Genomic DNA, 24,203 nt, shown 5'->3' with positions numbered 1-24,203 from the left:
CTTGCAAAACTCCAGCTGAAATGTGGTTTCCACCCAGTCAGTGGTTATTTTCTCTCTGCTGGCGGGTTCTACCCTCCCTCCCACCCACCCTGTGCTCCTGGTTGGGTCTGCAGTTGCGGGGAGCAAGAGAAGGACCCCCTGGGCTCGGCACAACCTTTTGTACCCCAGATGGGACCTGAGGCTCATCCCCTGGCTGCCAGTATGTGCCAGACTGTGAGTTCTGGGCCAGGGCTCTGGCACAGCCACTGCTCCCCCAGAGCTGCTGCATGCCAATACTCATTTCTCCTGCACTAAAGAGTTTGTTTTCAAAGTGCTTCCCCTCTCAGACCATTGCAAGGAAATACTGGAGGTAATTGCACTCCCTAAGTGGGTTAAATCATTAACCTCAAATAAGTAACAGCACTGGGCAATGAGTTAATTTTATCCCAACAGGAACAAGCATCCACATGTTTTGCAAAGTCGATCAGGAAGCTTCCCCAGGAAACCTGCAGCCAGCTCCTTGACAGTAAATGCACGTTTCTGCAGGCAGGGCTGCCTCCTAGGCTGTGACTTCATGTTAACTGCATCCCTCCGTACACCCCTGTGCTGCTGTTACAGTCTCCTTCTTTGGTTCTGCCACAGCCCTTTTTACCAACAGAGTCTCAGCCATAGGGATGACAGTGTGCTCTGGCCTGTGATAAGCAGCAGCACCTCAGACCTTCCTCCCTTGCCCCACTGCAGCTCCTGAGCTGCTGCCCTGAGACTGGGAAGGGAAGCAAAGCGAGACCTGGGAGACTTTCATACCCAGGAACAGTTTAATCGAAGTTTCAGGAATGGGTTCGTGTATTGCAAGTCTTATTTAGGAGAACAATTATACAGAACATTTGAGTTTAAATTGGAGCTAAATGTTTGTGTAGGAGGCACAAAGTCTTTGCACTCACCATCTTTGGCCATCGACTGGAGGAAATAAATGTTTGTCCTTTGCAGATTCACAGGTTAAAATACTGGCATTAGTTACCAAAATACATGATGATAAATTGACCATTGGACAATTTATTCTTATGCTTTCATGAAAGTATTCAATGGATATTAAAACCCCCCATGTGAGATGCTCAGCTCAACAGTTCAGCTTTTATGGACTGCTCTGGCCTGCAAACGCCAGTGCTTTTTACCATCCTTTGTGCCATGCAGCAGCATTTGAAGGGAGCAGCATCCATGTCTGGGCACAGCTGTGGCACAAGATGCGTTTCAGACAGTCACACAACACAGTCTTTGCCCTTAGTCATCCTATTGTACGTAGTAACCCTGTGAAACTGCTCTGGTTTTATTAATTTTCAGGACAGACCCCAATATGCTCACTGATGGCTCTGTATTAGCCAGGCCAGCAAGGCTCTGTAAATGTAACTATCTATCTTGAAAACCAGAGCTCATAACCTACAGAAAGCAGCTGCAGCAGCATCCTTTGCTCTAGATGATAACCCATAGCAAAACACAATGCAATGTCTCCACTTGGCACAAATATCTTCTCATGGTTACACTGAGTTTCAATTTTAATAGCAAAACTGAAGAATCACATACATCTATCTTGAGCTATTAGATGCATTAATTTCAAGCTTTTGCTCCTAACACTTGAGAGGTCCAGGATTTTGTTAAGCTGTGTAATTGCAGTGATTTTTCTAGCAATGTTTTACAAGCTGCAGAAATACCTGAAAGGTTTGAGTGGATGCCAGCAGTCCAAAAAGCCTGAAGCAAGCACGTGTATGCTGAAACAGGGACTTCACACAAGATTTCCAATTTATAGATGACAAAATCAAAATCCAGAGCTTTGGGTTTTGATGCCCATACTTGCATCTTCTTTCCAAGTAGCCAAATAAAGGTATTAATGATCAAAGATTGTGTTCATGGAGATGGACTGTGCAAGAACTTGATGCTACTGTATGCAGACTGTGGTCACAGTGCAGCAAGATAAACCTAACCAAGATAATATGATTGAGATCAATACTTGTACGTAAGGTGGGCTTGACCTCTCTCATTCAGAGACCATCCCACTGCAGGGAGGGTGGTGGAATGACCCAGCCCTGCCCTCACAACCCCGGACCAATGCCTCCTGCCCTGCTGCTGCACTGGGGTGCCAGCGCTCTCCCCAAACTCACATTCTCTCCCCATGCCTCTGCTCTGACCTTTACCCAAGCTCCCACCATGCACATTCTTCTTCAGCACAGAAAACAAGAGCCACCTCTTCTCCACCTCCTCCCTTTGAGTCTCTATTGTAACCCTGGCTGCAGTGGAAGGGGCTCATTCTATCACAGACCCTGCAAGGCCTATGCAGCCAGCCGAGGCAAAACAAACCCACACCACCCAGTGAGAAGACGGCAGCATGCTGTGATGGCAGCAGTTTAGGTAATAGTGTCTCACATCGACAGACTTGATGGTTTGTTGATTTTATTTTTTCTATTTAATTTCCTTGCAGACACTTATGCAATGGCCACGCACCTACCTTGTAGGTGATCACCTTAAGAGGTAACCAGCTGTGTTGTAAATGGACACTGACTTTTCATCAGGGAATGCTGTTTGGATGTTAATGCCTGGCCTTTCATTGGTGATTCACACTATTCCTATCACTGCTTACACTGAGTGTATGCACTTTTGGCTGCTTCAACATCACAGGGTTTAGAAACTGTCTTTAAAAAAAAATATTTACAAAGATGTAAAATCATTTCCTTTGGAAAAAAAATGAAGAGGCAATAAAGATAATAAGCACTGGGCTTTATTTTTCATTCCCACTTTACTTACAACCAAAGAGCCTGTACCCAAGGCTGATCCAAGGGAGCTTTATTATTCCTAGCATTGTTTGAGGTCCATACATCCTCTCTTGACTTGAAGCATCCAACCCTGGCACTCAGCACATACCATCCACTAACCCGAGATGGACAAAGGACCCCAAGATCATAGGCATCATGACACACTGCAACACACATCCATTACCCCACAGCTACTGCTGCGGCTGCCACCTCAGGATGTTTCTATTCCATTTCATTTACCCCCTTTAAATACCCCAGCATTTCCAGGAATATCAACCACACAGCAGCATAGAGCTGAGCAAGGCTTAAGCAGCACTGTGCCCTACATGCAGATATGTCTTTATACCCCCAACACACATGGCAGAGAGGCGCAACATGGCCCACAGCTCAAATGCAGCTCAACCCTGCAGCATGCGCAGTTCCCCTCAACTCTCATTTGCAAGTTATTTTACCATAAGCAAGCAAACATCCACAGCATGGAGCATGCTTTAAAGAGAAACCAGCATTTTCTGTAGCAGAAAGAAAACCCAGTGACTGTGAGCTCCTTGCACATTCACCTCTGCAAAACATTCCAGTTCTCTGGCAAATAATGTACATTTAATACAGGAAAAAAGACCGAGCACAGACATTTGCCAGCCTGGACTAGCTGAGATTTTCAGTGACTACCAGAAGCATTGCTTGCTGTAGGGAACAAATACTAATGGCAGAGACTCAGTGCCAGATCCTGGGATAGTGTCACCCCTATCAGATGCAGGAGGTCACAGGGGTCTTCCCTAGGGATGGGAGAGCTTGAGGACAAGGAGCAGGGCAGAGCCCAGGTCAAGGGTGGTCCCAGCTCCAAGTGGAAATTACAGTTCCCTGGTGTTTGGAGGGGGTCATTGGCATTACAGGAAAATCCTGGCACTGCAGCATTTCAGGCACAACCCCCCAGACAGCTTAGGCTGAAAAGCTGCTTTCTATAACATACCTGGTCAAACCCAGCCAAAATAAAGGCCCACACTTTAAATGCTTAACAATGTCCAGCACTGCAGCAGAACACAATGCTGCTCTGTGGAAACACACTTGCCTGCAGTAACAGCGGTTGGAGGCAGGCAAGAGGCTGGGGAGCCTGGTTTTGCATTCCCATTTCAGGACTAAAGCTTACAAGCAATGAGCAGTCAGCATCCTGGGGCAGAGCTGCACCCTTCCCATCTCTCCAGGGTTAAACCAGTCTCCCTGTGTGCTAACTTGTTATTTATGCATTACTGTACACTAAGGAGGAGAAAGCCACAGCTACATGTTGCTGCAGTTTTATATCATTTGCTTTCAGAAAGTAATCACCTGGGTTAATCAAATTCTCCAAACCCATGGGTTTAGTACAGCTGTCAGCAGCCTGTTAGTCTAAGCTTCCAGTATGGATTTCCAAAAATATGAATAACCCTTGGTTTTGACTGTGGCCATAGGTTTAGTATGCCAAAAGTGACTCTTGAGAAGTGTTATTTCCAAAAGCCTATTGCAAGATCATAGTCATAAGAAGCTTGGAAAGACTTTATAAAAAGAACAGCACAACACAAAACCTCCTTTCAGTCACTCCTAGTCAGATACACCATGTACCTCCCATCCACAGGCACATGAGTTTCTCTTGCTTCTTCCCCAAGGAAATAATCTCCTGCAAGCTGTATTGGATGCAAGGGGGCACTTAGTTGCTTGCAAGCGAATAGCCAGGCTCTTAATTGTATTTTAACCTTTCCCTTCTCATGTACTTGTCAAATAACCCCAGTTCTGGGACCTCGGGGACCCTGCTTTGCCCCAGGCTGCTCCCTGCTCAGAGGTGTTTGCTTTTGCTGCAGGTTGTGCACAGGAGGCTGGTGTTGTCCAGAGTGAAGGGTTTGCCACTCAGCAGCGTCTCGCACTCCAGGCAGGCAAAGTGCTTCTTGTGCCAGGCCATGCCTTCTGCCTGCTGGTAGTCTTCCGAGAAGATGATCTACAGGGCAGACAGACAATTGCTTATTTCCACTGTTTCACCAAGCTGGAGCATGGCAGTAACAGAGAGAGCCCACCCCATGTATCCCACCAAATAGTCAGCCCTGGAGCTGTGCTTTGGAAGGGGTAATTAAAAGACATAGGAACTCCTCAGCAATGAGTCATGGGCTGCAATTAAGCACTATAAAACCATCAGATTTTAAATACAGCTAGAGCTTGATTGTTGCTCTGAGATAGATACAGCATCGCCAGCTGAGACTATCATCAATATTACTCTGTTTTGCCCCATTTTCTTTAGACACCTCCAGCTCCACCGCAGCCCAGTGACCAGCATCGGAAGGATACCACTCCCAGAGGGCATCTCAGGAGGCACGAGTAGGCAGGCAGGTTCAGCAGCCCTGAATTAGCCTGCACCAAGACCCCAACAGGGTCAGGGAGCAGCCGGTCCCTACCTCATCGCAGCCAGCGCAGCGCGGCCGGAGGCTCTCGCAGTAGTGGCGCCCGCACCAGGCGGCCCCGCTCTTCCAGAAGTAGATGAGGTCGACAAGGGGCTCGGAGCACCGGCAGCACACGAAGCATGTGGGGTGCCACTGCCGGGAGTAGCCCGCCCTGTCGGCATACACCACCGGGCAGTCCTCGGGCACGGCCTGCTTGCAGGTCTCGCAGCGCTGCAACAGAGACAGTGGAGTGAGCGTGGACCACGCAGCTGGTTAAGAGCACAGTTAGCAAAGCACAACACCACCCTCTCTAAGCGCATCCTCAATGCTTCCTGCTTCTACATAGCCTGGAGGACCTGCGGTGTCCCTGCTCAACATCCCAGAGCACCAAGGAGGACACTGGAAATAAAACGTTTAATTCCAGGACTGCTAAGTTGTGAGACTTTGGTTGCTTTCATTTGAGCTCTTGTTCTGTGAAGCAAATCTTGAGGGTACCAAAGCCCGACTTCACAGCTGTATCACCAGCCTGAAATGAGGCTATAGAAACAGTGCAGCGAGGTGGAAGGACAAGGAAATGCTAAACTGAAGAGAAAGCAATGGTTGCAGCTCAAGAAAAGTGCTGAGAAAACATCTCAATTGTGCAGCAGGACTTAAACAACACACAGCATCACAGGGCACCCACAGCCAACAGAACCAACACCTCTCAGCCTACCACACTTCACATCCTGTGCAAACATTTGGACCAGTGCGATGCCTGGACAGAGCATCAAGATGTTCAATAATTAGAAGGCATTATAAATATATATATTGGCTAATCTTCCCCTGGAATACTGTTTACTTTTAGTCCACAGCCAGATCCAGGCAGGTAGGAATAGCACTGCCCACCATCAGTTAAGTGTCTGGCCTTTGGGACCCTCCTCCCAAGCTAAAACCAAAATCACCAAAATGCCAAGGCTCCCAGAGTTAGAACATCCTGTAGTGCCAAAGTGCAGCACAGCAAAGATGTTATTTTGCATAGAGATTAGAGACTTGGTTCTTTTCTCACTACATTTTAGTATATATATCTATGCATAAGACAGATGTCATTTTCAGCACAGTACTTTCAATTTATAACAGCCCAATTATTAGACTTGGCTAATCTGAAGATTAATTAACATTTATGCACATTACAGACAAGGCCAACCGGGCTTACTCTTTATCTGTGCCTGCAGAGTGATCCTATGATTAGCTTAGAGCAAGCTTTAAATCTCTCCTCTCGGAGGCTGACAACTGATGAGCTGTTATTTAAATTCGCATTTAAGTCTGGATAGTCCAGGTCAGGATAACAACTTGGAGCCTGTGCTTTGTCACTCCCTAAACAAAACACTCTTAAGTAGCGGCTGGAGCCTCTTCCAGCAGAGCCCTCAGCTGCAAGGCCAGACTTCTACTAGCAGTCTGCTGAAGGCTTTTATTAACCCAAGATGCAGTGTGAAGCAGCTTGCGTGTCGCATGTGTTGTGGTTTCAGCTGCTGTGCCCAACCAGACTGTTTGCATGGCCTTGGCGCCCCTCCAGCATGCTCCAGGCAGCACGGGGTTGAGAGTTTCCTTGTATTCAGATGATGGATTTGCTCACAAATACTGATTTAAGCCAACAAGCTTCTAAAAGGTGGGTAAAAGAGACACAAACCCAACATTTCTCACCAGAAGGTAAATAAAACTTCCTGAGCTGAAGGAGAACATCAGGGATGGGGCAGGAAGAGAAGAGCGGGACATTGCACAGGGCAGCTGTGGTTCACAACCTGAGGAACACCACCCTGATGCCACAACAGACTGAGAAACTCACCCCTCTGTGATCCTCCCTGATACAACCCCAGTAAAGCTGCAGCAGAAACAGCCTCTGTGGGGCACAGAGGGAATGCGAGTTCTCTGTGAGCTATACATACGTCAAACCAGAAGCAAGTTCACCACCACATCCACCCTTTTGCTGGTTCACAGCCTGACTGCCAAAGAGACCATTCTTTGCATCTAGGGAGTTTTCTTAAACTCATTTTGCCCTTTACACAGCAGAAGGCTACAGGCCTATCTACACCCACCAAGTGGCTTTTCTTCGTTTTGTTACTATTATTTCTAGCACTCCTCATTACTGCCTCCTCCTTGGTTCAGTCTGGATTTTCATTAGCTGCCCCGCAGTCCTTGGAGTGGTTCCACCACACTGACGGGCATCTCCTATTTTACCAGGAAATCCAGTATGACTAGTGAAGGCAGCAATAGAAGAGAGACAAAATGTTTCCTGGCTTGGCTTGTCCACAAGTCTGAAAGGGGATATGTCTGCTTACACCACTCCTTCTACTGCAAAGGGCTTCAGACGCATTTCTAAGTACTCCCAAGACCCATGCCAAGGAAGGAGTAAGCTCAGTGGCCCAGAACCCATGCTATTTCTGGTCTGTATGAACAAGGAAATAAGTACATGAAGCTGCCACGCTCAATGTGGATCACTACTGGTACACCAGCCTCGATGGCAGTGGGGGCAGATGGGCACCAGTGGATTCTGCACCTATTGTATGGGACTGAGGCCATATTTTTCCTTACATGCCTGATACCTCCCCAGAGCACCAGATTTGGGTGAGTTAGGGCAGCAGAGCCCAACCCTGCAGCTGCCTTTAGGGGGTGACAGTGTGAAGAAACCAGAGCCACCATCCCAGCCCTGCTTATCTTGCAAGATCTAACAGTGAGAACAAACACGAGCAGCTTTCCAACTCTGAGCTCAAGTTTCTTGCCAACAAGAACTGTTAGCAAAACAACTTATTTTGCTGTTTCTTTCTATGGCAGTTATCCACAGGGCTTTTCCTAAGCATCATATAACTTCCAACCACTCTGCCATCTACACTAAATAAAGTGGCTCTTCAAATTTAAGATGGCATTACAGCTTGGTACTTATTTTACATCTCCATCATGTAAGGAGAAGAGTGAAGACTTTATTAGCAGAGTAACCAGAGGTGTTGGCCAAGAAAGTGTCCCTTTCTCCTGAGCTTTTCCAAACTCACCCTCTCCACTAGCAGCTACTTTGCAATCACAGCTCCCACAGAATGAGTGCCCCAGATGCCACAAGGCTTCCCCAGAACACTCCCTACATTGGTAACCTCAAGTTTTTGGGACAATGGCTAATTCTGATCAACTGCTTCAGATTTGATCAACTGATTCAGGTGCTGTGATTCCAGCACTGTTGCTCATAATACCAGAAGGCTTTCCAGTTCTGAGGGGGTTAAAGATGATTTTATGCTTAGTGGAGAACACTCAGCTCCTAGGACAGACTTATTGCAGTGATGGGGCCCCTTCTCTGCAGCCAAGATGAGTTCAAAAAGCTGTTTGAGCTCAGATGCCTCTCTCATGGTGATTTACATTGGCCCTGTATGTTTTCCTTTGCACACCAATTTCAACACAGCTGGCCTGAGCGTGCAATAAGAGGTTTAACAACCTTAGCACAGGGACCACACAAACACCCAAGGAAATTCCAGCTTATTTCCTGGTGCAGCTTTGTGCTTTCTGGGTTCATTCTCTTCTAGAGCAAAGGTAGTGTTTTTGTTTTGGAGTGTGCTGATGTACGTTTCAACCCTGAATACAGCAAGAACACTAAAACCTCCAGTATCACTGGCTTTGTGCACTTCATTTCTCAGTCCCTTCACATCTATTCTCAGCCTTCATCTAGCTCATTTCGCTCACATCTACTTTCAGCCTCACACACATTGCAAAGTAAAGTGCTATCTCATTTTTTTTTATGTCAGGGCTTTCCACTGCAGTTTCATGAAAGCCAGTAGACCTTCTGGGAGTTCCGCACATTTCAGATCTTGGGACACAGTCCATTCCTATCAGATCAGCAGCACTAATTCCCACACAGGAGATCAAATCAGCATGGGCACTGGTTTCTTAGAGGGGGAAACAGGAGTCCTGTCTTAGCACAGCAAGAAACCACAGCACTCCATGGGGCTACTGTAAACTGAGCTGCACAGTGCATTGGTCCAAGTGGATCTTCTACAACTGCTTTTGAAGTGGTTTGATTTTTCAGCTAGCGCCTTGTGAAAAATGGTGCTTTAAGGAGAACAACATCACAGCTATGTAATTTTGGAAGGACAAACTTGCAGTCTAAGTAAACCTGCAGTGCTAAGTTAACTTTTATTAATAAATGTTTAATAGAAACCTTTCTTTCTTGGCTATTTTTTAGATGAATTTTTTTTGCCTGATTCAGTATTTTGTTGCAGTGGTGAAAAACGTTTACTGTATCAGTGGGCTCTGAAAGTCAGATGCATGTTAGCAGAAAAGGCCACAGCAGAGGGGATACATTACCCAATATGGAATGAAAATGAAAACTGCTCTGAACATGTTACAATCTCAGTGCAGCAATGGCAAGAACAATCTTGCCTTATAAACCCTCAGACACCATTTGTCTTTCACAGCTTTAAAACCTCTGCTGCAAGTCACCCTCACAAGGATCAGTTTGATATATTTTCACTCACCATATTTTATGATAAGCATTTGTTCAGCAACCACAATGGCCACTCTAGACAGCGCTGGGAGAATATAAATCTGAAAGGGTGTTAGGAATCTCAATCATTTCCCTGTGGAAATGTATTTTTATGCCCAGGGACATCTGTTCAAAGCTCCCCCAAGCGATTACAGCCCTGGAAGCACTATCTCCATGTTCACAGCTCTGCATTAATTAGAGCTCGCCACCACCTCCTGTCACTTGCAGTCTTTCCACTTGCTCTGGTCTGGATGCCTAGCTGGAAACACTCACTGGCTCCCAGTGAAATGCCCTGAGTACCTTATTGACTCACAAACACCCAGGGCAGTGTCATGCCCAATCTTTCAGAGCTGCCAAGAATCCAAAGCCAAAATCACAGCTTGTGCATCTAGCAGAGGGTTTACTTACCCTGGTGATTCAGCACAGCTTTTGCTGTGGAGGGAGGGTGATGAAGAGGAGATTATAACCACCTCTCTTCACCCCGGTTATACAGACAGGCAGGACTGGCAGGAGCACACAAGTCCCACTAGGCTGTTTCATAGTGCTCTACAAAAGCACACCATGACGGAACTGAGCATTGCAGCACTGTTTCAGTTGTTTGAAAAAGCACTGCAGCAGCCCAAGGAGCAGTATTGTGAACAAGGAACAGACGTCCTGATGCAATCTTTACCCACCTCTAGTTGAGACCAAAGCTGTTCCCTGAAAGCTCCCCAAGCTCCAAGCAGAGCCGGGACACCCCATCCAGCCCATCCCACCGCCACAGACCACAGCACTCACATACTGCCCTCCTGCAGGCACGTTCTCCAGGGCCCCGTTGGTGGACTCAGAGGGTTTGCTGGCTGCAATGCTCTTATCCTGCTGCTTCCCCTCCTCCTTCCCTGTGCCGCCCTGGCCCGGCAGAGCCACCTCCCCAACGCCCAGCGCTTCGGCTTTGTACTTCTTCACAAAGTCTTCCATCAGCTTCAGCTCGCCCTCAGCGAGGCCGCGGCAGTGGGACGGGTCCTGGTCATACAGCGGGAGCTGTCTCATCAGCTGCCGACGACGGTAGTAGGCCCCCTCTGTTCCTGCCACCGGCTGCATCTCCTTCGGGATCAACTCCAGGTACTGCATGGCCTGGGATGGAGAGAGCACCAACAGTTACTGAGCTGCCTTTGACAGGGAAGCGCAAGCGCTCATCACATCCATAGTGCTTTGCAAACAGATGCTCTGCTCACATTATGGGGCAGTGGCACAAAACATGGTCCTTCCTTTCTCCCTTTGTGTTTTTCTAACATTTCAGGAATGAAAGGCTAAACTTACTCAGATGCAAGTAGTAGCCAGGTTACATGTAAAATAAGTACCAATCACTTCATCCTCAGAAAACAGGTTGGGTGGGGTTTGGATTTGTTTGGAGTTTTTCTTCATTTTTTGGTTGTTTTGGGAGTTTTGGGTTGTGTGCGGCTTTTTAAGCCAAAGAAAACCCCCAGAACTCCCCAGGAAAGCATTGAAGACTCAGTTTTACACCCAGATCCCAACACGCCATCCCTCAAATGCCACTATCCTGGGCTGCTGAAAAGACCAGAAATCTATAAATATCAAAACCCAAGACCAGGCAGCTTCCTACTGCTTTGTGCCAGGACAGGGAGAGCTCCAAGGAGCAGGTCAGAGCCTGCATCAGGACACCCCATAGCCTTCATGGGTTGCATGCAGCATAGTTTACAGTAAAAGTGTTCCTTTTATCAATTAAAACCTGAATCTTAATACAGGGAAAAAGCAGTCAGCAGCTGAGTCTGTATGTAACACAGAGCTGCCAATGCTGCACAGCTATTGATTCTGTAGTAAAAGGAAGGTGTTTGGTCACTGGTGCCCTGCAACATGGAAAGTAAAAGCCAGGAAGCCATCAAAAATAAAGCCTCCTACTCAACTGGCTACTAGCTACTGTCTTAAAAGCAGATTAAAACGTAATCTTGCAAGAAGTCTGTCCCACACTGAACTAGCTCTTGCAGGACAGAGGGGTCTGTACAGTTAACTTCTGCTGGCCTGGTACCGACAGGAAGGGAGGTTCCCACTCAAGGCATTTTTCCTATTGTAGTGTGAAGAGCTATGGGGCAGCCAGTTGGCACTCTGCCATTCTGCTTTAAAGACCAGCATCCATCTGCATTAGATTTGTTTCTGACTTGGTCAGCATTTGAAATCTGAATTTTAGAAACCATAGAGAAGTGATTAACTGTTTACTGTGCCTGGACCAGGCCAGTTGGGTCTTTAAATACAGAAACATCTGCACAGCACCAGACAGCTCATCACATCTGTAAGAACTTCAGCTTCCAACTCAGCTACTTTCAGCCATATAGAATCATTGCAGGGCAAGATTTCTGCCTGAAGATTCACAGCAGCAATAGATGAATTATTTAATGGAGGCAGGGCTTCTTCCCTATTTCTTAGTCTGCATGTTAACATTGCTGCACAATATGTTACACATCAACACTCAGTATAGCATGCCTCTGTGCAATGGCAGGGTTGATATCCAGGAGTTTTTCCAGGAGAGAAGGAAGCACATGGGAGAAGGTGCTGCTTGGGAATAGCTGGTTAGAGAGCTACAGGATGCTGTAGAAGTGATTTGGTGCACAGATGGATTTCACAGAAGTGAGAAATCCTAATAGGAACTACAGAAGCAAGAAAAAAGAATTCCCGACATCTCCTCCCAGGCCTCACACAGGCACTGCCCTACAAAATAAGGATATTGCTGGTATTATCCAACAACTGGAAAGAAAAACAACCAAAGCTTCTACGCTGTACAACACAACCTCAGGACAGCAAATGCTGCACAGTCTGCACTGGCTTGGTGCAGCTGCAGCAAGAGCACTAGCACAGCATTAGCACAGTAGGATCTTAATGGAAGAAATTCTTAATTCACTACAAACGTGCCAAGATTAATGAACACTTCTACCAGCACTGTGAGAAAGCACCATGCCAGCACAGCACATGCATGTGAAGCACCTCGTTCCACTCTAACACCAGACTCTCCACTGCCAGTACAAAACATCTGTGCTGAAAGCAAGAGAGAAAAGCAAAGTCTTAAGCCTCTCTTATAAGTACAGCTGGAGTGCTCAGTGGCAGGGTCCAATATCTGCCCAGAAACATGGTAGGATTTCACTCACTGATCAACAGAATGCTTAAGGTTATAATTTCCGATGTCATAAAACATCCACAGAATACCTCAGGGAAAGCAGGATGAGGAAAAGTTGTTTCTTCTGCTGCTACCATGTACTACTATGGTGAAATGCTTTACTGTATTGCCTTAGTGCAGATAACAGTGAAAATCTAAAATGCTCTTCCTCAAAATTAACTACTGAACATCAGGTATTTTATGATCTGTTCTTTTCACTTTCCCCAAGGACCCTGAATATCTACTTCATAGCTTCTCCAGGCATGGCTTAATGGAAGCACACTCTGAACTTCCTTCTATTATTGGACTGTCCACTTCAAGACAACGATATTAAAAACAATCCCAAGTTTCCAACATGCCTTCAGAAGGAAGCCACTGGAGCAAGTCAGTTATGCACTAAAAGCTTTTTGGCCCAAATCCCTTTCAAGCTACCCTGAGAATAGCTGACATCCCGCATTGCTCCTGAAAGCTTGTCGAGTTGATCTTCAGACCAAAATTCATCTACAAACCTCCTGGATGTTGTTTACTTGAACTAAGATACCTTCTAGCCCATTCAGGCAATATGAGGAGTTCAAAACCTTTCATGAAGCATGTACCCTCTAAGCTGCGCCTTTATCAGCATTCATGGGGGGGGAGTTTGCCCCAGTGGGTGGCGGAGCTGCCAGGCTTCCCAGTGCCCCCACTGGACAGTGATCACCCCGAACATGCACCCACAAGGGGTTATGGTCGGGGTTCAGGCCCATAGAAGAAGCAAATAGCCCAGGAACTGCAGAGTTTGGGCATCCTTCGCAGTAAGGAAGTGACCCTGCCCCAAGGAGGTGGCAGCACAGCGCTGCAGCCAGCTCAGAGCTGTGAAACCCGGGCTTCTGATAAATCCCAGGCTGGGCAGCAGGCTGAACGATCAGGCTGGATGGGAAGAGTGCCATCATTGTTCTCCCTATCCCTCATGACCTCCTTGATTCCTCCCGGGACTTGCGGAAGGCAAACACTGGTTAAACAAACATTCCTGCTAGGCAAGCTCCTACCAGAGGGAAGAGAAGGAGGCCAAGAGCAGCAGCACTACAATTAAACAGCCAGGGAGTCAGCTGCATGGGGGTCTCGATCCCTCATTGAAACCCAGTGGTCTGCTCCAATTAGCACCACAGGTCCCAGCCGCATTCTCAATACAGATTCCATGCCAACGGTAGTCAGCCTTTCCAAGGGGGGTGAGGGCAAGTGAGTTAAGAAGAATCAAGTCTGCCTCTTGGGCCTGAAGCTTCAATTTCACATTTGTTTCAATTCTTTAAAAAAATCTGGTTGCAATTTCCAGCAGCTTTAAACTATTTAATTGGAAGAGCAAAAGCTGTCCACTAATGACAGTGTAATATATAATGGTTTTAGTACCACAGTACAGTTAGAAGTCAGTTAAATGCTTTCCCCTCAAGAAGTGCTCTGCTGGCTAACACTTCCATACACCAAAACACACGCCCATTCCTTCCCACACAGCAATATTACTTGCCTGGATGGAAGCTGGGGAGGGGGGCTTGTTTTCAGATCAAGCTCAGAGCACAGGGCCACACGCCCCATCTCACTTTCGTACCCTGGGTTCTCTTTACAGAACCTGAACACAAATGTTTTCTTTTATTTGGACCAGACTATGTTTATCTGTAAGGAAACAGATCCCAACTCAGTGCTGGATGTGGGAGAGGCTCCTCAGGAAGCAGCAACAGGGAGAGTTCATGCCCATGCTGGCAGGAGCTGTGGGCAGGATGCTCTCAGCCACAGAGCTCAAGCTTCACTTTCCTCCAAGCTATCACGCCTTGGCACCATGAGTTTCCATGTTCCTGCTCCACAGCGAAGGAAGATCCATGAGTCTGCTGGGAATAGTGACAGGCTGCTAGTGGAGAGTCCCTGGGCACAGGGGCTCCAAGCCCAGTGCTCTGCTCAGTCAGCCTGGGCTGCTGCAGGAGGATGTTTCCTACTAAAGTGATGCTCTTCTGGGAGCAGGACATGGAGAGCTCTGAGGAACAACCAGCCAACTGCCCACCACCACAAGAAGTTCAATCTCCCCTCCCTCTCCTCTGCTTGCCCAGCAGATCTGAGCTGAAATTAAAGGGAACAGCATTACAAAGCAGTTAAGCCATGAGCTGATTGCTGTCAGCATGCTGTTTTGGCTCTTTCAGCGATCCTACAGACAGTTGTCCAGGGCTGAGGTGATACAGCATTCAACAGGAAACAAGGCTGCATTCTTGGGGGGGACTTAGGGCCATTCTCTGATTTACAGCAGCACAAGTGAGCAGTAGTTGCACTCCTGGTTAATAAGCTTGAGATGCCAGGTCTATTTTAAGTCCAAGATTTTAATTATAACTACCTCATCAAGCAAAGAAAAAAAAAATCTTCTATTTTAAAGACAACCATTATCTTGCTATCATCATTAAAGCCCATTTCTGTAACAGAGTAATTTACAAACACAGCACTGGATGTAGATGCAGCATTACTTTTTTCCACACTGATTTATTTTCTCTGCTTCTGAGGCAGACTGAAGCATGATCTCCTGAAGTGTTTGCTGAAAAGGCCTCCAGGTTAGTGAAAGTGTCCCAGCTACCTCCACCTCTGGTGTTAAATTCTTGGCCTCATCCCACATCTTGCACAGCTTTCTGCCTCCTTGGTGCCCAGGGAAAGGACCAAACCCCAGCCCTAACACCCCAAGGTGGCCTGGAAGAATTGATCCCACATCCAGCCAAGGGCTCTGGAGCAGGCACACGCCTGCTTGGGCTGTGCAGGTATTGTACAGCTGGCAGGGCAGCAGAGATGGGATCTCTCCTCAGCAATGTTTTTACTGGACATGAGCTTTTTCAAAGCAGTGAGCATTCTAGTTGTAAAACCCATTAAGACTTCTCCTAGAAATGTAAGCAAAGCTATAAAAACCCAAAAGCAATCCATTCCCCTCTCCCACCTACCCCAGTTATTTACATGGTTTTCCAAAATACAAGATGTTACGTGCATTTTAGCTCTCTGAGACAAGTTCTATGTTTTACTGTTTTTCCCCCTGATAACTTTATTCCAGAGCTACGTTATGATCTCCATTAAACAACAACTACCCACCAAACGCACTATGGATTATCTTACCAGCTTCTGGGTGAGCCCTGGTGGAGCCCACTCATACGTGATGGTGTCAAAGGTGGGGTCTTTCCGGGAGACAATGGGGTTGGTGATGATCATGCGGTTCCTTTTGTAAATGCGGATGCCATCACCTCCTTTCACCCGGGCAGTGAGCGTGGCGTACTTGGAGTCTGAGAGCAAGCGCCCGATCTTCCGATCTTCCTCCAGATCCGAGCTCAGGCTGTGATCCTCCTGGCTGCACTTGCACGACTTGCAGATCTTCCTGGGGGTGACAAGCAAGATCATGCTTTTGATGAGAGCTGGGCCATAAGAGACACATGATCATGCGATGGCTCAGCCTCTTCCAAAGGTTAAACACAGAGCAGGGTTATGGCATAAGGCCTGTGGCATGTGGTCTCCAACAGGTCCATGTCCTCCTTGTGCTGGGGGCCCCAGAGCTGGACACAGTATTCCAGGTACAAAGATCACACTGCTGGTGATGCAGCCCAGAAAGCCAACCATATCCTGGGTTGCAAGTACACATTTTTAGCTTATGTCCAGCTTTTCCTAACAGGGGTTGGCAGTGGCAGAGCAGAAAGCCACAAACCCCAACCCCAAGCAAAACCAGCTGCAGCAGTGCTGATATAATGCTGCCTGCCACCCATCACGGGGAGCTGCCACTATCTGTGCACTTTGAAAGCCCCTTCAAGCGCCACTGTATCTCCCACCCTCACCAGTCCCCAACAGCTGAGCACCAGCATTACCTTTTACAAAGCTTTACATACCATTAAAAAAGTGACTGCTAAAATGAATTGATACTTAAGCATCTATCATTTTAAGTATCATAACTGTATGATTTATACCTAAGTCTATAAGGCCACTCTCTGCTGGCCAGCTTTTCAATCAAATGCTAACAGCAAAAAGGACAAAGTAACTCTGATGCAACCCCAAGTATTCCAGCAGGATCCTGGGACAAGCAGTATTCAAACCAGCCTTTAAGTCAATTAAAAAAGTAGTGATTCCACCAAATGTGTTTTAAAGTTTGGATTTCCACACAGCTGAGACACTGATCTCAGGAACTGAAGGCTGTAGGATACTACTGCACAGCGAAGCCTACTGAAGCCTGCCGGCAGCGCACCTGAAGACCTCAGGCCCCCATGTGCCACTGTGATAGGACCTGGCTGTCTCACAGCATTCAGGAGCTCTCCAGGCTCACAGAAAAGAGTCTAGTGTTTTGCAAGACAGCCTCAGAGAGCACCAATTCTTTTTTAATTAATGACATCTGGATAGCTCCCTTCTATTTCAAAGCCCCCTTTGTTTCTCCCATTTGGGTTTGCAAGCAGATAGGGCAGGAGCCTGCTGCCCCTGCCCAGAGCCGAACGCCCAGTATGGTCAGCCCCTACCAGCTACTGATATTGGTGGCTATTTAATTAGTGTTTTTAAGTGGAAAAACAGAAAAAGTGTCAAATAACAAGACACTTCTGGCACTTCAGCTGTTTGGATGGCCATCAGCAACAGCTATCGTGGTGTTGCCAAGCAGAACACAGCACTGAGCCCCCACCAAGGGCTTTCACTGTGCCAGCTCTGCACCCACAAAGCCCTCATGGACAACGGTGACAGCCAGGCACCTGGCACACCTCCTGCCAATGGACAGGGCTGTCCTTTTGGTCAGCATTTCTCTGTCTCCAAAACAAGCAAGGGACATAATTGTTTTCACAAACTGATTTCCAAACATCTGACAGGCTGGGAAGGCAGCATGTGGCAGGCAGAAGATCCTGTACACAGAGGATCCATGCTCCAGAACACACACTATGCAAGGCATCAAGTGGCTTGTGCAGAAGCTTCAGCACCATGCTCCCTTCCCAACATCCCACTGAACAGCACCAGCCATGCAGTGCTGTGCCAGGGATGGTCCCGTGCCTGGTGAGACCCTTCTGCAAGATGGGCCATCTCTCAACCAGCTCTCTCTGTTCCCATGCCACAGCTCGCTGCCAAGACCTGTGACCAATCTAGCAGAGTTAGTCAACTCCCAGGAAGAGGGCTATGGTAGCAGAAGTGGAAAAGAACCCCAAACCCCAGGCATGAGAGCCCCTGCTTGATTTAAGCAGCACCAGTGAGGGAAGGGGGATGGAGAGCAGGGAACATGGGAATCTCCCCAACTCAGCAGCCTAGCCAGAGACTGTGTCCTCTGCACATCCCAACACACCTCAAGCGCTCTGCACTTCTTTACATGCAGTCACTGGAGCCTGAACATCAACGGGACCAAAGGGACAGCGTCAGGACAGGGGCCATAAGGACCAGGACATTACCTCCAAGAATGTGGCTCAAAGCCCGTGCACATCCCTCTGCAGCGTAAACAAGGCACACCTCTTCCTGACTGCGGCTGGCTCACTGACATCTGGAAAAGAACAGGACACTGGAGTTGGAAATGCTTTATCCTCAAAGATTATCTGAAACTAGAATACTAATTCTGTGTTTTGTCCTTCAAATGATTTCTTCAGCCATGCCTTATGTCCTGTGAAACCTCAAACCCCCCAGAGGCCATTTGAGTGCTGTCCATGCAGACCTGCTCAAGTTTATTTAGAGATGCTTGGGATGAAGGTTTTCACCTTAAAAGAGAAGATGGCATGTCCAGAGCAGTGTAGGGGGGACAACACATCAAACACAGCAAGCGTGCACACACCTCAGATAGCCAGCTTAATCTCATAGCCAGAGGCCTCAGTTCTCATTAAAATGCTATTTTTATTTACTTTATATTTTGCAAATGATTCCATGCAAGTGAAATTTCCTCCAGTGGGACATGAAGCACACTGCCATAACTTAATGCTGAGCTTGCTTTACTGCAGCTTGGGCCTCCTTGGTCTTTCTACAGGGGCCCATTAGAAGAACAGTTAAGGCTGCAGAAGTTTCCAATGCTGGAGAGGCTGTTGCCTGCCTGTGCAGTATTAATGTACTCCATATGAGCTTCTGTGTTATGACACCATATGATCTTGTAATGAAAGACTACGTAAGCCTCCTCCAGCACCAGCTCCTCATCTTCCTCACCCAGCCGCCAGCTCCTCTCCCCACTCAGCAACTCACAACCCTTGTCCATGCACACCGTCTCCCACCCCAGCGAGGTCAGAGGCTTCCAGAGCTTTAGATAGGGATGGGTAGAGGCAGTCTTTGCCAAAGCCCATATTCCAAGGGAGGGATCAATAGCAGTAAAAGAACAGAGGGTATTTTTAAACCATGCAGTGAAGGAATGTGCTCAGCTCCTTCACTCTGCAGTGCTGTGGGTGGTTATATCCCCTTTTGAGGAGGCTTTGCAGAGATCCTGCATGGGTGGCTGGGCACTGCAGGCAGTGATGTAGCTGGTGACCAGCCTGAAGCTCTGCCCAGCAGCACTGGGTTTCACAGCTCCACTGGGATCCAAAGCTGTTGATGACACTGGCAGCTGCTCCTTCCTCCTGCTCCTGCCCAGATCCACCCATCCAGCTTTCAGCAGTGGCTCCTGGGCTCCTCAAAGCTCCTGCAGGGATGTGGAGTGCCCCAAGGTCTCCTCTGACATTCAAACTCATACTCCAGTTCTCAAGAGAAAAAAATAAGTTATTTTACGGCACTTCGTTAGGAAAGGCATTTAATTTACTTGGAAAGCCCGGTGTTGCTAATAAGGACAAAGCTTTTATAAACAGAGAGTTCTGGAAAGAGCTGGGTGCTGGTTTGCCAATTTTAAGGTAAACGAGTCTTTACATAGTAGGTTTTGCACGGAACCGTCAAGCCTCCACACAAAGCTGCTCGCCCCTGAGAAGCACAGCCCAAAGGGTACAAAATGGCCCATTTCAGCTCACTTAGCCCCTGGGAATGCTATTTCATTTGTGCCTCCGCTTTCATCTCTAGTTTTCACCTCTTCTCACCTGCAGTTTTTCTAGATATTTTGAAGCCAGTGAAAAGAGCTCTCACTCTGGGAATTCATAAAAACACATCTTAAAAACAGCATTAACACACACACACACACAGACACACACACACACTCCCCACCCTGCCCCAGAGAAACAGGCCATTTGATTCTTCAGCTATGTGCCAGCTCTCCAGAAGAGACATGTTTAAGATCCCCACAGACCACAAAATCTTGCCAGTTCTGTAATCATGTGCTCAGTGCCCACTAACTGATGGGGATTTTTAACAGACTCTGATCTTAATGAGTTAGAAGCTGAGCATAGGCAAGTGACTGTGAATGGCTGTTTATTTAATATACAAACATCTGGATTAAATAAACTCATTTGGAAAAGCTTTATTACATACAAGAGGAAAAGCAAAGAGAAAAGCTTTATCAGTAGCAAGCATCAGTACATGAAACCCCCATAACTAGCCTGATATTTCACAGTCTAATTAAGCGCCTGTGCAGGAGCTCACAGCCATTTGGGGTGACTACCAGCCTCTGACCTCCACACTGATATGTATACCCAGTGTTTCACACTGTTCCTTCAGTGTTAACAAGCCCCTGTATCTGTAGCTCATTCTACTTGTCCAACCATGACTTCTGGTTCATGTCCTAGGTCCAAGTGTAATTGAGGGTAACTGATGTTTACTCAATCTAACCCGTGGAATCTACTGAATCAGTGCTCCCAGAGCGCCCTCATGCCAGCTTTCCAGAGCAGACTGGCACTACCCATCACCCCAATTAGCTGGAGGATCTCTGCCTCCAAGCTGTTGGATCTGTTTTAGACATCTACCCAACTCCAAACACTGACATGCAATGGTTTGGTCATGACTGTCCATTGCCAAGGGCAGGGTGAGCATCCCAAAGCCTGCCAGCTGGCAGAGCTGGGATCAGATGGGTGGTGCCCCACATCACTGTGGGCTGAACAACAACAGACCCATAGACAAGTCCAACAAGTGGTTCCAAGCCAAAGGGTGGCACAGCCCCTCCAGATGGGGAAAGGGCACATAACCACTGATTGCTACTCTGCCTTGCCCTACAAGCTCAGGGCCCTCTGGGCAGCATCTCCTCATGGCTGCCCAAATCACAGCCACATCTCTAGCTGGAGGACAGCATTATCCCTCGCTCCCTCAGAAGTGGAGGGAGGTTTGAGCTACTCATTTCCATCTCTGTGCAGGGGCCAAACCCAACAGGCGCTGCTGCCTGTTTTTCAGGCTGCCTGGTCAGCAGGACTTCCTGCCCAGATATGGAGCTTCTCCTCACAGCTCCGCTCCGGCTCCTTGAATATGCATAAAAGGAGATTTCTTTAAGAAACAGACAGAAGACACTGCAAAAAAACCCAAACCCAGTAAGATAATGTGAAACAAATGCTCCCTTGACTATCTTAGACTCCACCTATGCCCAAGCCCATTTGGGAACAGCAGTGTTAAACAAGGCGATACTGGAGTTTAAGAATTTGAAGACATTTGTAATGCGTTTAAAAACAGGCCTGTGTCAACAAACCACTTGGAAGAAAAGCAAATTCTGCTCACCATGACTAGATATACAACATTTTGAGAGTTCTGATTTGGCTTTGTGTCTTACAGCATTCTTGTTATTAAAAGCGAGAAAGCAAACCAGTGCAGAGGAAATTCTTCGGTAGTGAAATGATAGGAAATTGAGGCCATTCTACCCACAAAAACATCTCTGAACAGTCTCAGGAATACACTAGTAATAGCATGGTTCACTATTACACTGGCCAAAGGCAGGGCCATCCTAGACACTGGTAAGTTCAGTCAGTGGTTGGAAAATAGAGCCTATTATGACAAGAGACAAGGAAAACATCCAAACATGAGTCCACCTTGGTTTGCAGTTTGAGGACTCCTTTGGAAAGGAGCACCAAGCTTCCAAAGCAGGTCTTGCAGGATGGACCCCATGTTAGTAAGTTATGAGCAGGTCAGAATCCCAACTCCACCAGCCTGTTCCATTTGCAGCTCAGCTGAGACTCCAGAGGTTCTTGCTGTGCATCATCAAGCCCTGACCAGCCCAGCGCACCTTGGCTAATGACCCCTGACCAGAGGGTGTACTGAAGCTAGTTTGACAATAGAGTTTGGTATGAAAGGGCCATCCTCAGTGGCACATGGAGAAAAAGCTGGCATTTACAACCACATGACTTGAAAATCCTTCCAGCAAGTGGAAGCTTCTTCTCACACTCACAACCAGTTCAGTGCCAGAGATTCAATGTACCCAAGAGGAGACTTAGTCTAAGCTTAGGTGTTTCCCAGCAAAGGCTCCTCTAGAAACAACAAGGTTAACACTAGAGATAAGGAGACCAAGCTTCTAGACCGCAAATAGGCTTAACTCGGACCTGCCTGTGCTCAGACACAGCAGCTATCACAGGCACATACAGTGAGCATGTGCCATGGGGGCCATTTCACTGCCTGTAGCCTGTCCCCACCAGTCAGAGGCACCCACCTTTGCTAAAGAATTTGCTACTGCAACTGCATAAGGGAAAAGCAGTCATGAGTCTGGCACTTGCTTGTTGGTGATGCTTACCTTTCTTTTGTTATTTGTCTGCTCCTTACATCATCTTCCTTCAGCTATGCACGAGACACAGCATCAAGACAGACTTGGTAAGTTCATTTTGATCTCCAGCAGAAGCATGCTACAATGTCATGCTACAATGTGATGAGAACACAAAACAAACTAGGGTGTTGGTTAAGTGACAAACAAGGTGGAAAGATGAAAGTGGAGCCAGCTCCAGCTGCTAAATCAGTCACTGTAACAAAAGGATGATAACTGAAGTACGAGACGTTTATCAGATCAGGGATGCTTGGACTATACTCCCTAAGAAGACAAACGGCCTTAAAAGCCAAGGTATCTTCTCACAGGATGGTTTTGCCATTAGCAGCACATACACCACATACCACAGCAAAGCGCAGGGCAGCCTCAGATGGAAGAAAACAGCCCCTTGGCCAGCAGCACTGTCCATCATGTTGCTGTGGACGGAGGTGTGGACCTGTCACAAGGGTCACAAACCCAGCTGACACTTTAACTTGCAGTTGCATCCTCAGACCAAACCTGAAATAGAGCTCAGAGTTGTGGAAAGTTTGGTTAAGGTGTTTTTTAACCAAGGGCTGCTTAAGACTCAAAGAACCTAACACCCTCCTGCAACAGTTCATTTCATACACAGTGATGGGACATGCAGCAGGACTCTGCTTGCTCCAACTCGCCATTCTCAACGCCAGCAGAGAGCACAAGTACCATTTGAGCAGATCCATGAGTGGGCTGAAGGGTAGCCCTACAAGAGCCTTATTCCTCCCTGGCACTGGAGCGTGTGTCTGGATTCCAAAAGCACTTATTGCACAGCACCTTATTTGGAGACTAGAAACAGCAATGGAGTCACGTCACTACCTCAGGTATGTTTTCTCCTCCTTTTTAGGGAGGGGAGAGGAAAAGCTGGTTTCCAAAAAGTTACTACAGCTTCACAACAGCCATTCAGAGCAGAGATCCTCATTTCACCTCTCCTAAGCGCTCTCCCAGCACCCATGTAAACCTTTCTGCGCAGCCTTTGGAAGGCCATCATGCAATCTTGGTGTTGGATAACCTACCTCAATAAATCACAGCCAGGGCAGAAGAGAGCTTAAGTGAAGCAAAAAGGGCACATGAACACTTTGGATGGGTTCCTCCAGCTGCAACATATTTTGGAGATTAATAACTCTAACTTTGAGAAAGTTCCTTGAATAAAGTAAAAGGGAAAAGTCATACAAGATTCACATGGGTGAGACCAGTTTGCTCAGCACAATTGAGGAGTTTAGGGATCTGGATAGATAGCAATTAATTTGTCATCATTACTTGACTATAATAGAGCTAAGCTTACATAATAATAGGGAGCTAATTCAAACTTCCTTAAGGATTTTCAATAAGTGGAGGGTGCAAGTGTTTATATCTAACAGAAGAGGCATCACAGCAATAGGAACACTACAAGCTCTGGAAAACTACACTACCATCAGTTATAGCTAAGAAGCTTTTTACCTGGGCTGCAGCAGAAAATATTTTGCTATTGGGCTGAACTGATTTAACACATCCAAAGGTCTGTGTTTTAGTTAAAAGCAGGAATAAAATCAGACTCTGTGCATACAAAAAGTCTCTTTGGTTGCATTTTCCTTCCTGTTGTGGGTCCAGCAGGGCAAAATTCCTACAATTGTCTTCTTAGACATGACCATGTGTTGCACCCTACTATCTTATGTATGTCTGAGCATACATGCAATTGCCTCTCTTCTAGGAAGGGAGGGAGGCCACAAGTCTCTTTGACCAAAGCTAGGGAGTTCCAACACTCTCCTCACATGCAACACCAGCTACTGGCCAGAAAAGCTTCTCTGGCATGGCCAGGGACACA

At 47.2% G+C, this 24,203-nt stretch overlaps 2 protein-coding genes across 7 annotated transcripts in view; one reads left to right on the top strand and one right to left on the bottom strand.

Moving 5' to 3' along the window:
* FAM107A (family with sequence similarity 107 member A) overlaps window positions 1-24,203 on the top strand; it is a 320,254-nt gene that overhangs the window by 280,686 nt on the left and 15,365 nt on the right. The gene's annotated exons all lie outside the window — the stretch shown is intronic.
* The window catches only part of LMCD1 (LIM and cysteine rich domains 1), a 38,792-nt gene continuing 17,313 nt past the window's right edge, over window positions 2,725-24,203 (bottom strand). For 5 of the 6 annotated variants that reach the window (XM_061354253.1, XM_061354247.1, XM_061354250.1 and 2 more), the window contains 5 exons: window positions 18,213-18,301; window positions 15,931-16,186; window positions 10,455-10,790; window positions 5,195-5,410; window positions 2,725-4,743 (listed from right to left, as the gene is read on the bottom strand). In XM_061354253.1, coding sequence (XP_061210237.1) covers window positions 4,585-4,743; window positions 5,195-5,410; window positions 10,455-10,790; window positions 15,931-16,186; window positions 18,213-18,301 — 1,056 coding nt within the window. In that variant the 3' untranslated portion in view covers window positions 2,725-4,584. Of the gene's footprint in view, window positions 4,744-5,194; window positions 5,411-10,454; window positions 10,791-15,930; window positions 16,187-18,212; window positions 18,302-22,279; window positions 22,470-24,203 lie in introns of all 6 variants that reach the window. The other variant, XM_061354251.1, reaches the window with a different exon arrangement.

This window comes from Neopsephotus bourkii, unplaced genomic scaffold (genome assembly GCF_033783945.1).
Source record: "Neopsephotus bourkii isolate Nb327-2 ecotype Australia unplaced genomic scaffold, CSIRO-AGI_Nbou_v1 NB_719, whole genome shotgun sequence".
Lineage (NCBI taxonomy): Eukaryota > Metazoa > Chordata > Aves > Psittaciformes > Psittacidae > Neopsephotus > Neopsephotus bourkii.
This window is presented reverse-complemented; position numbering and strand designations above follow the sequence as displayed.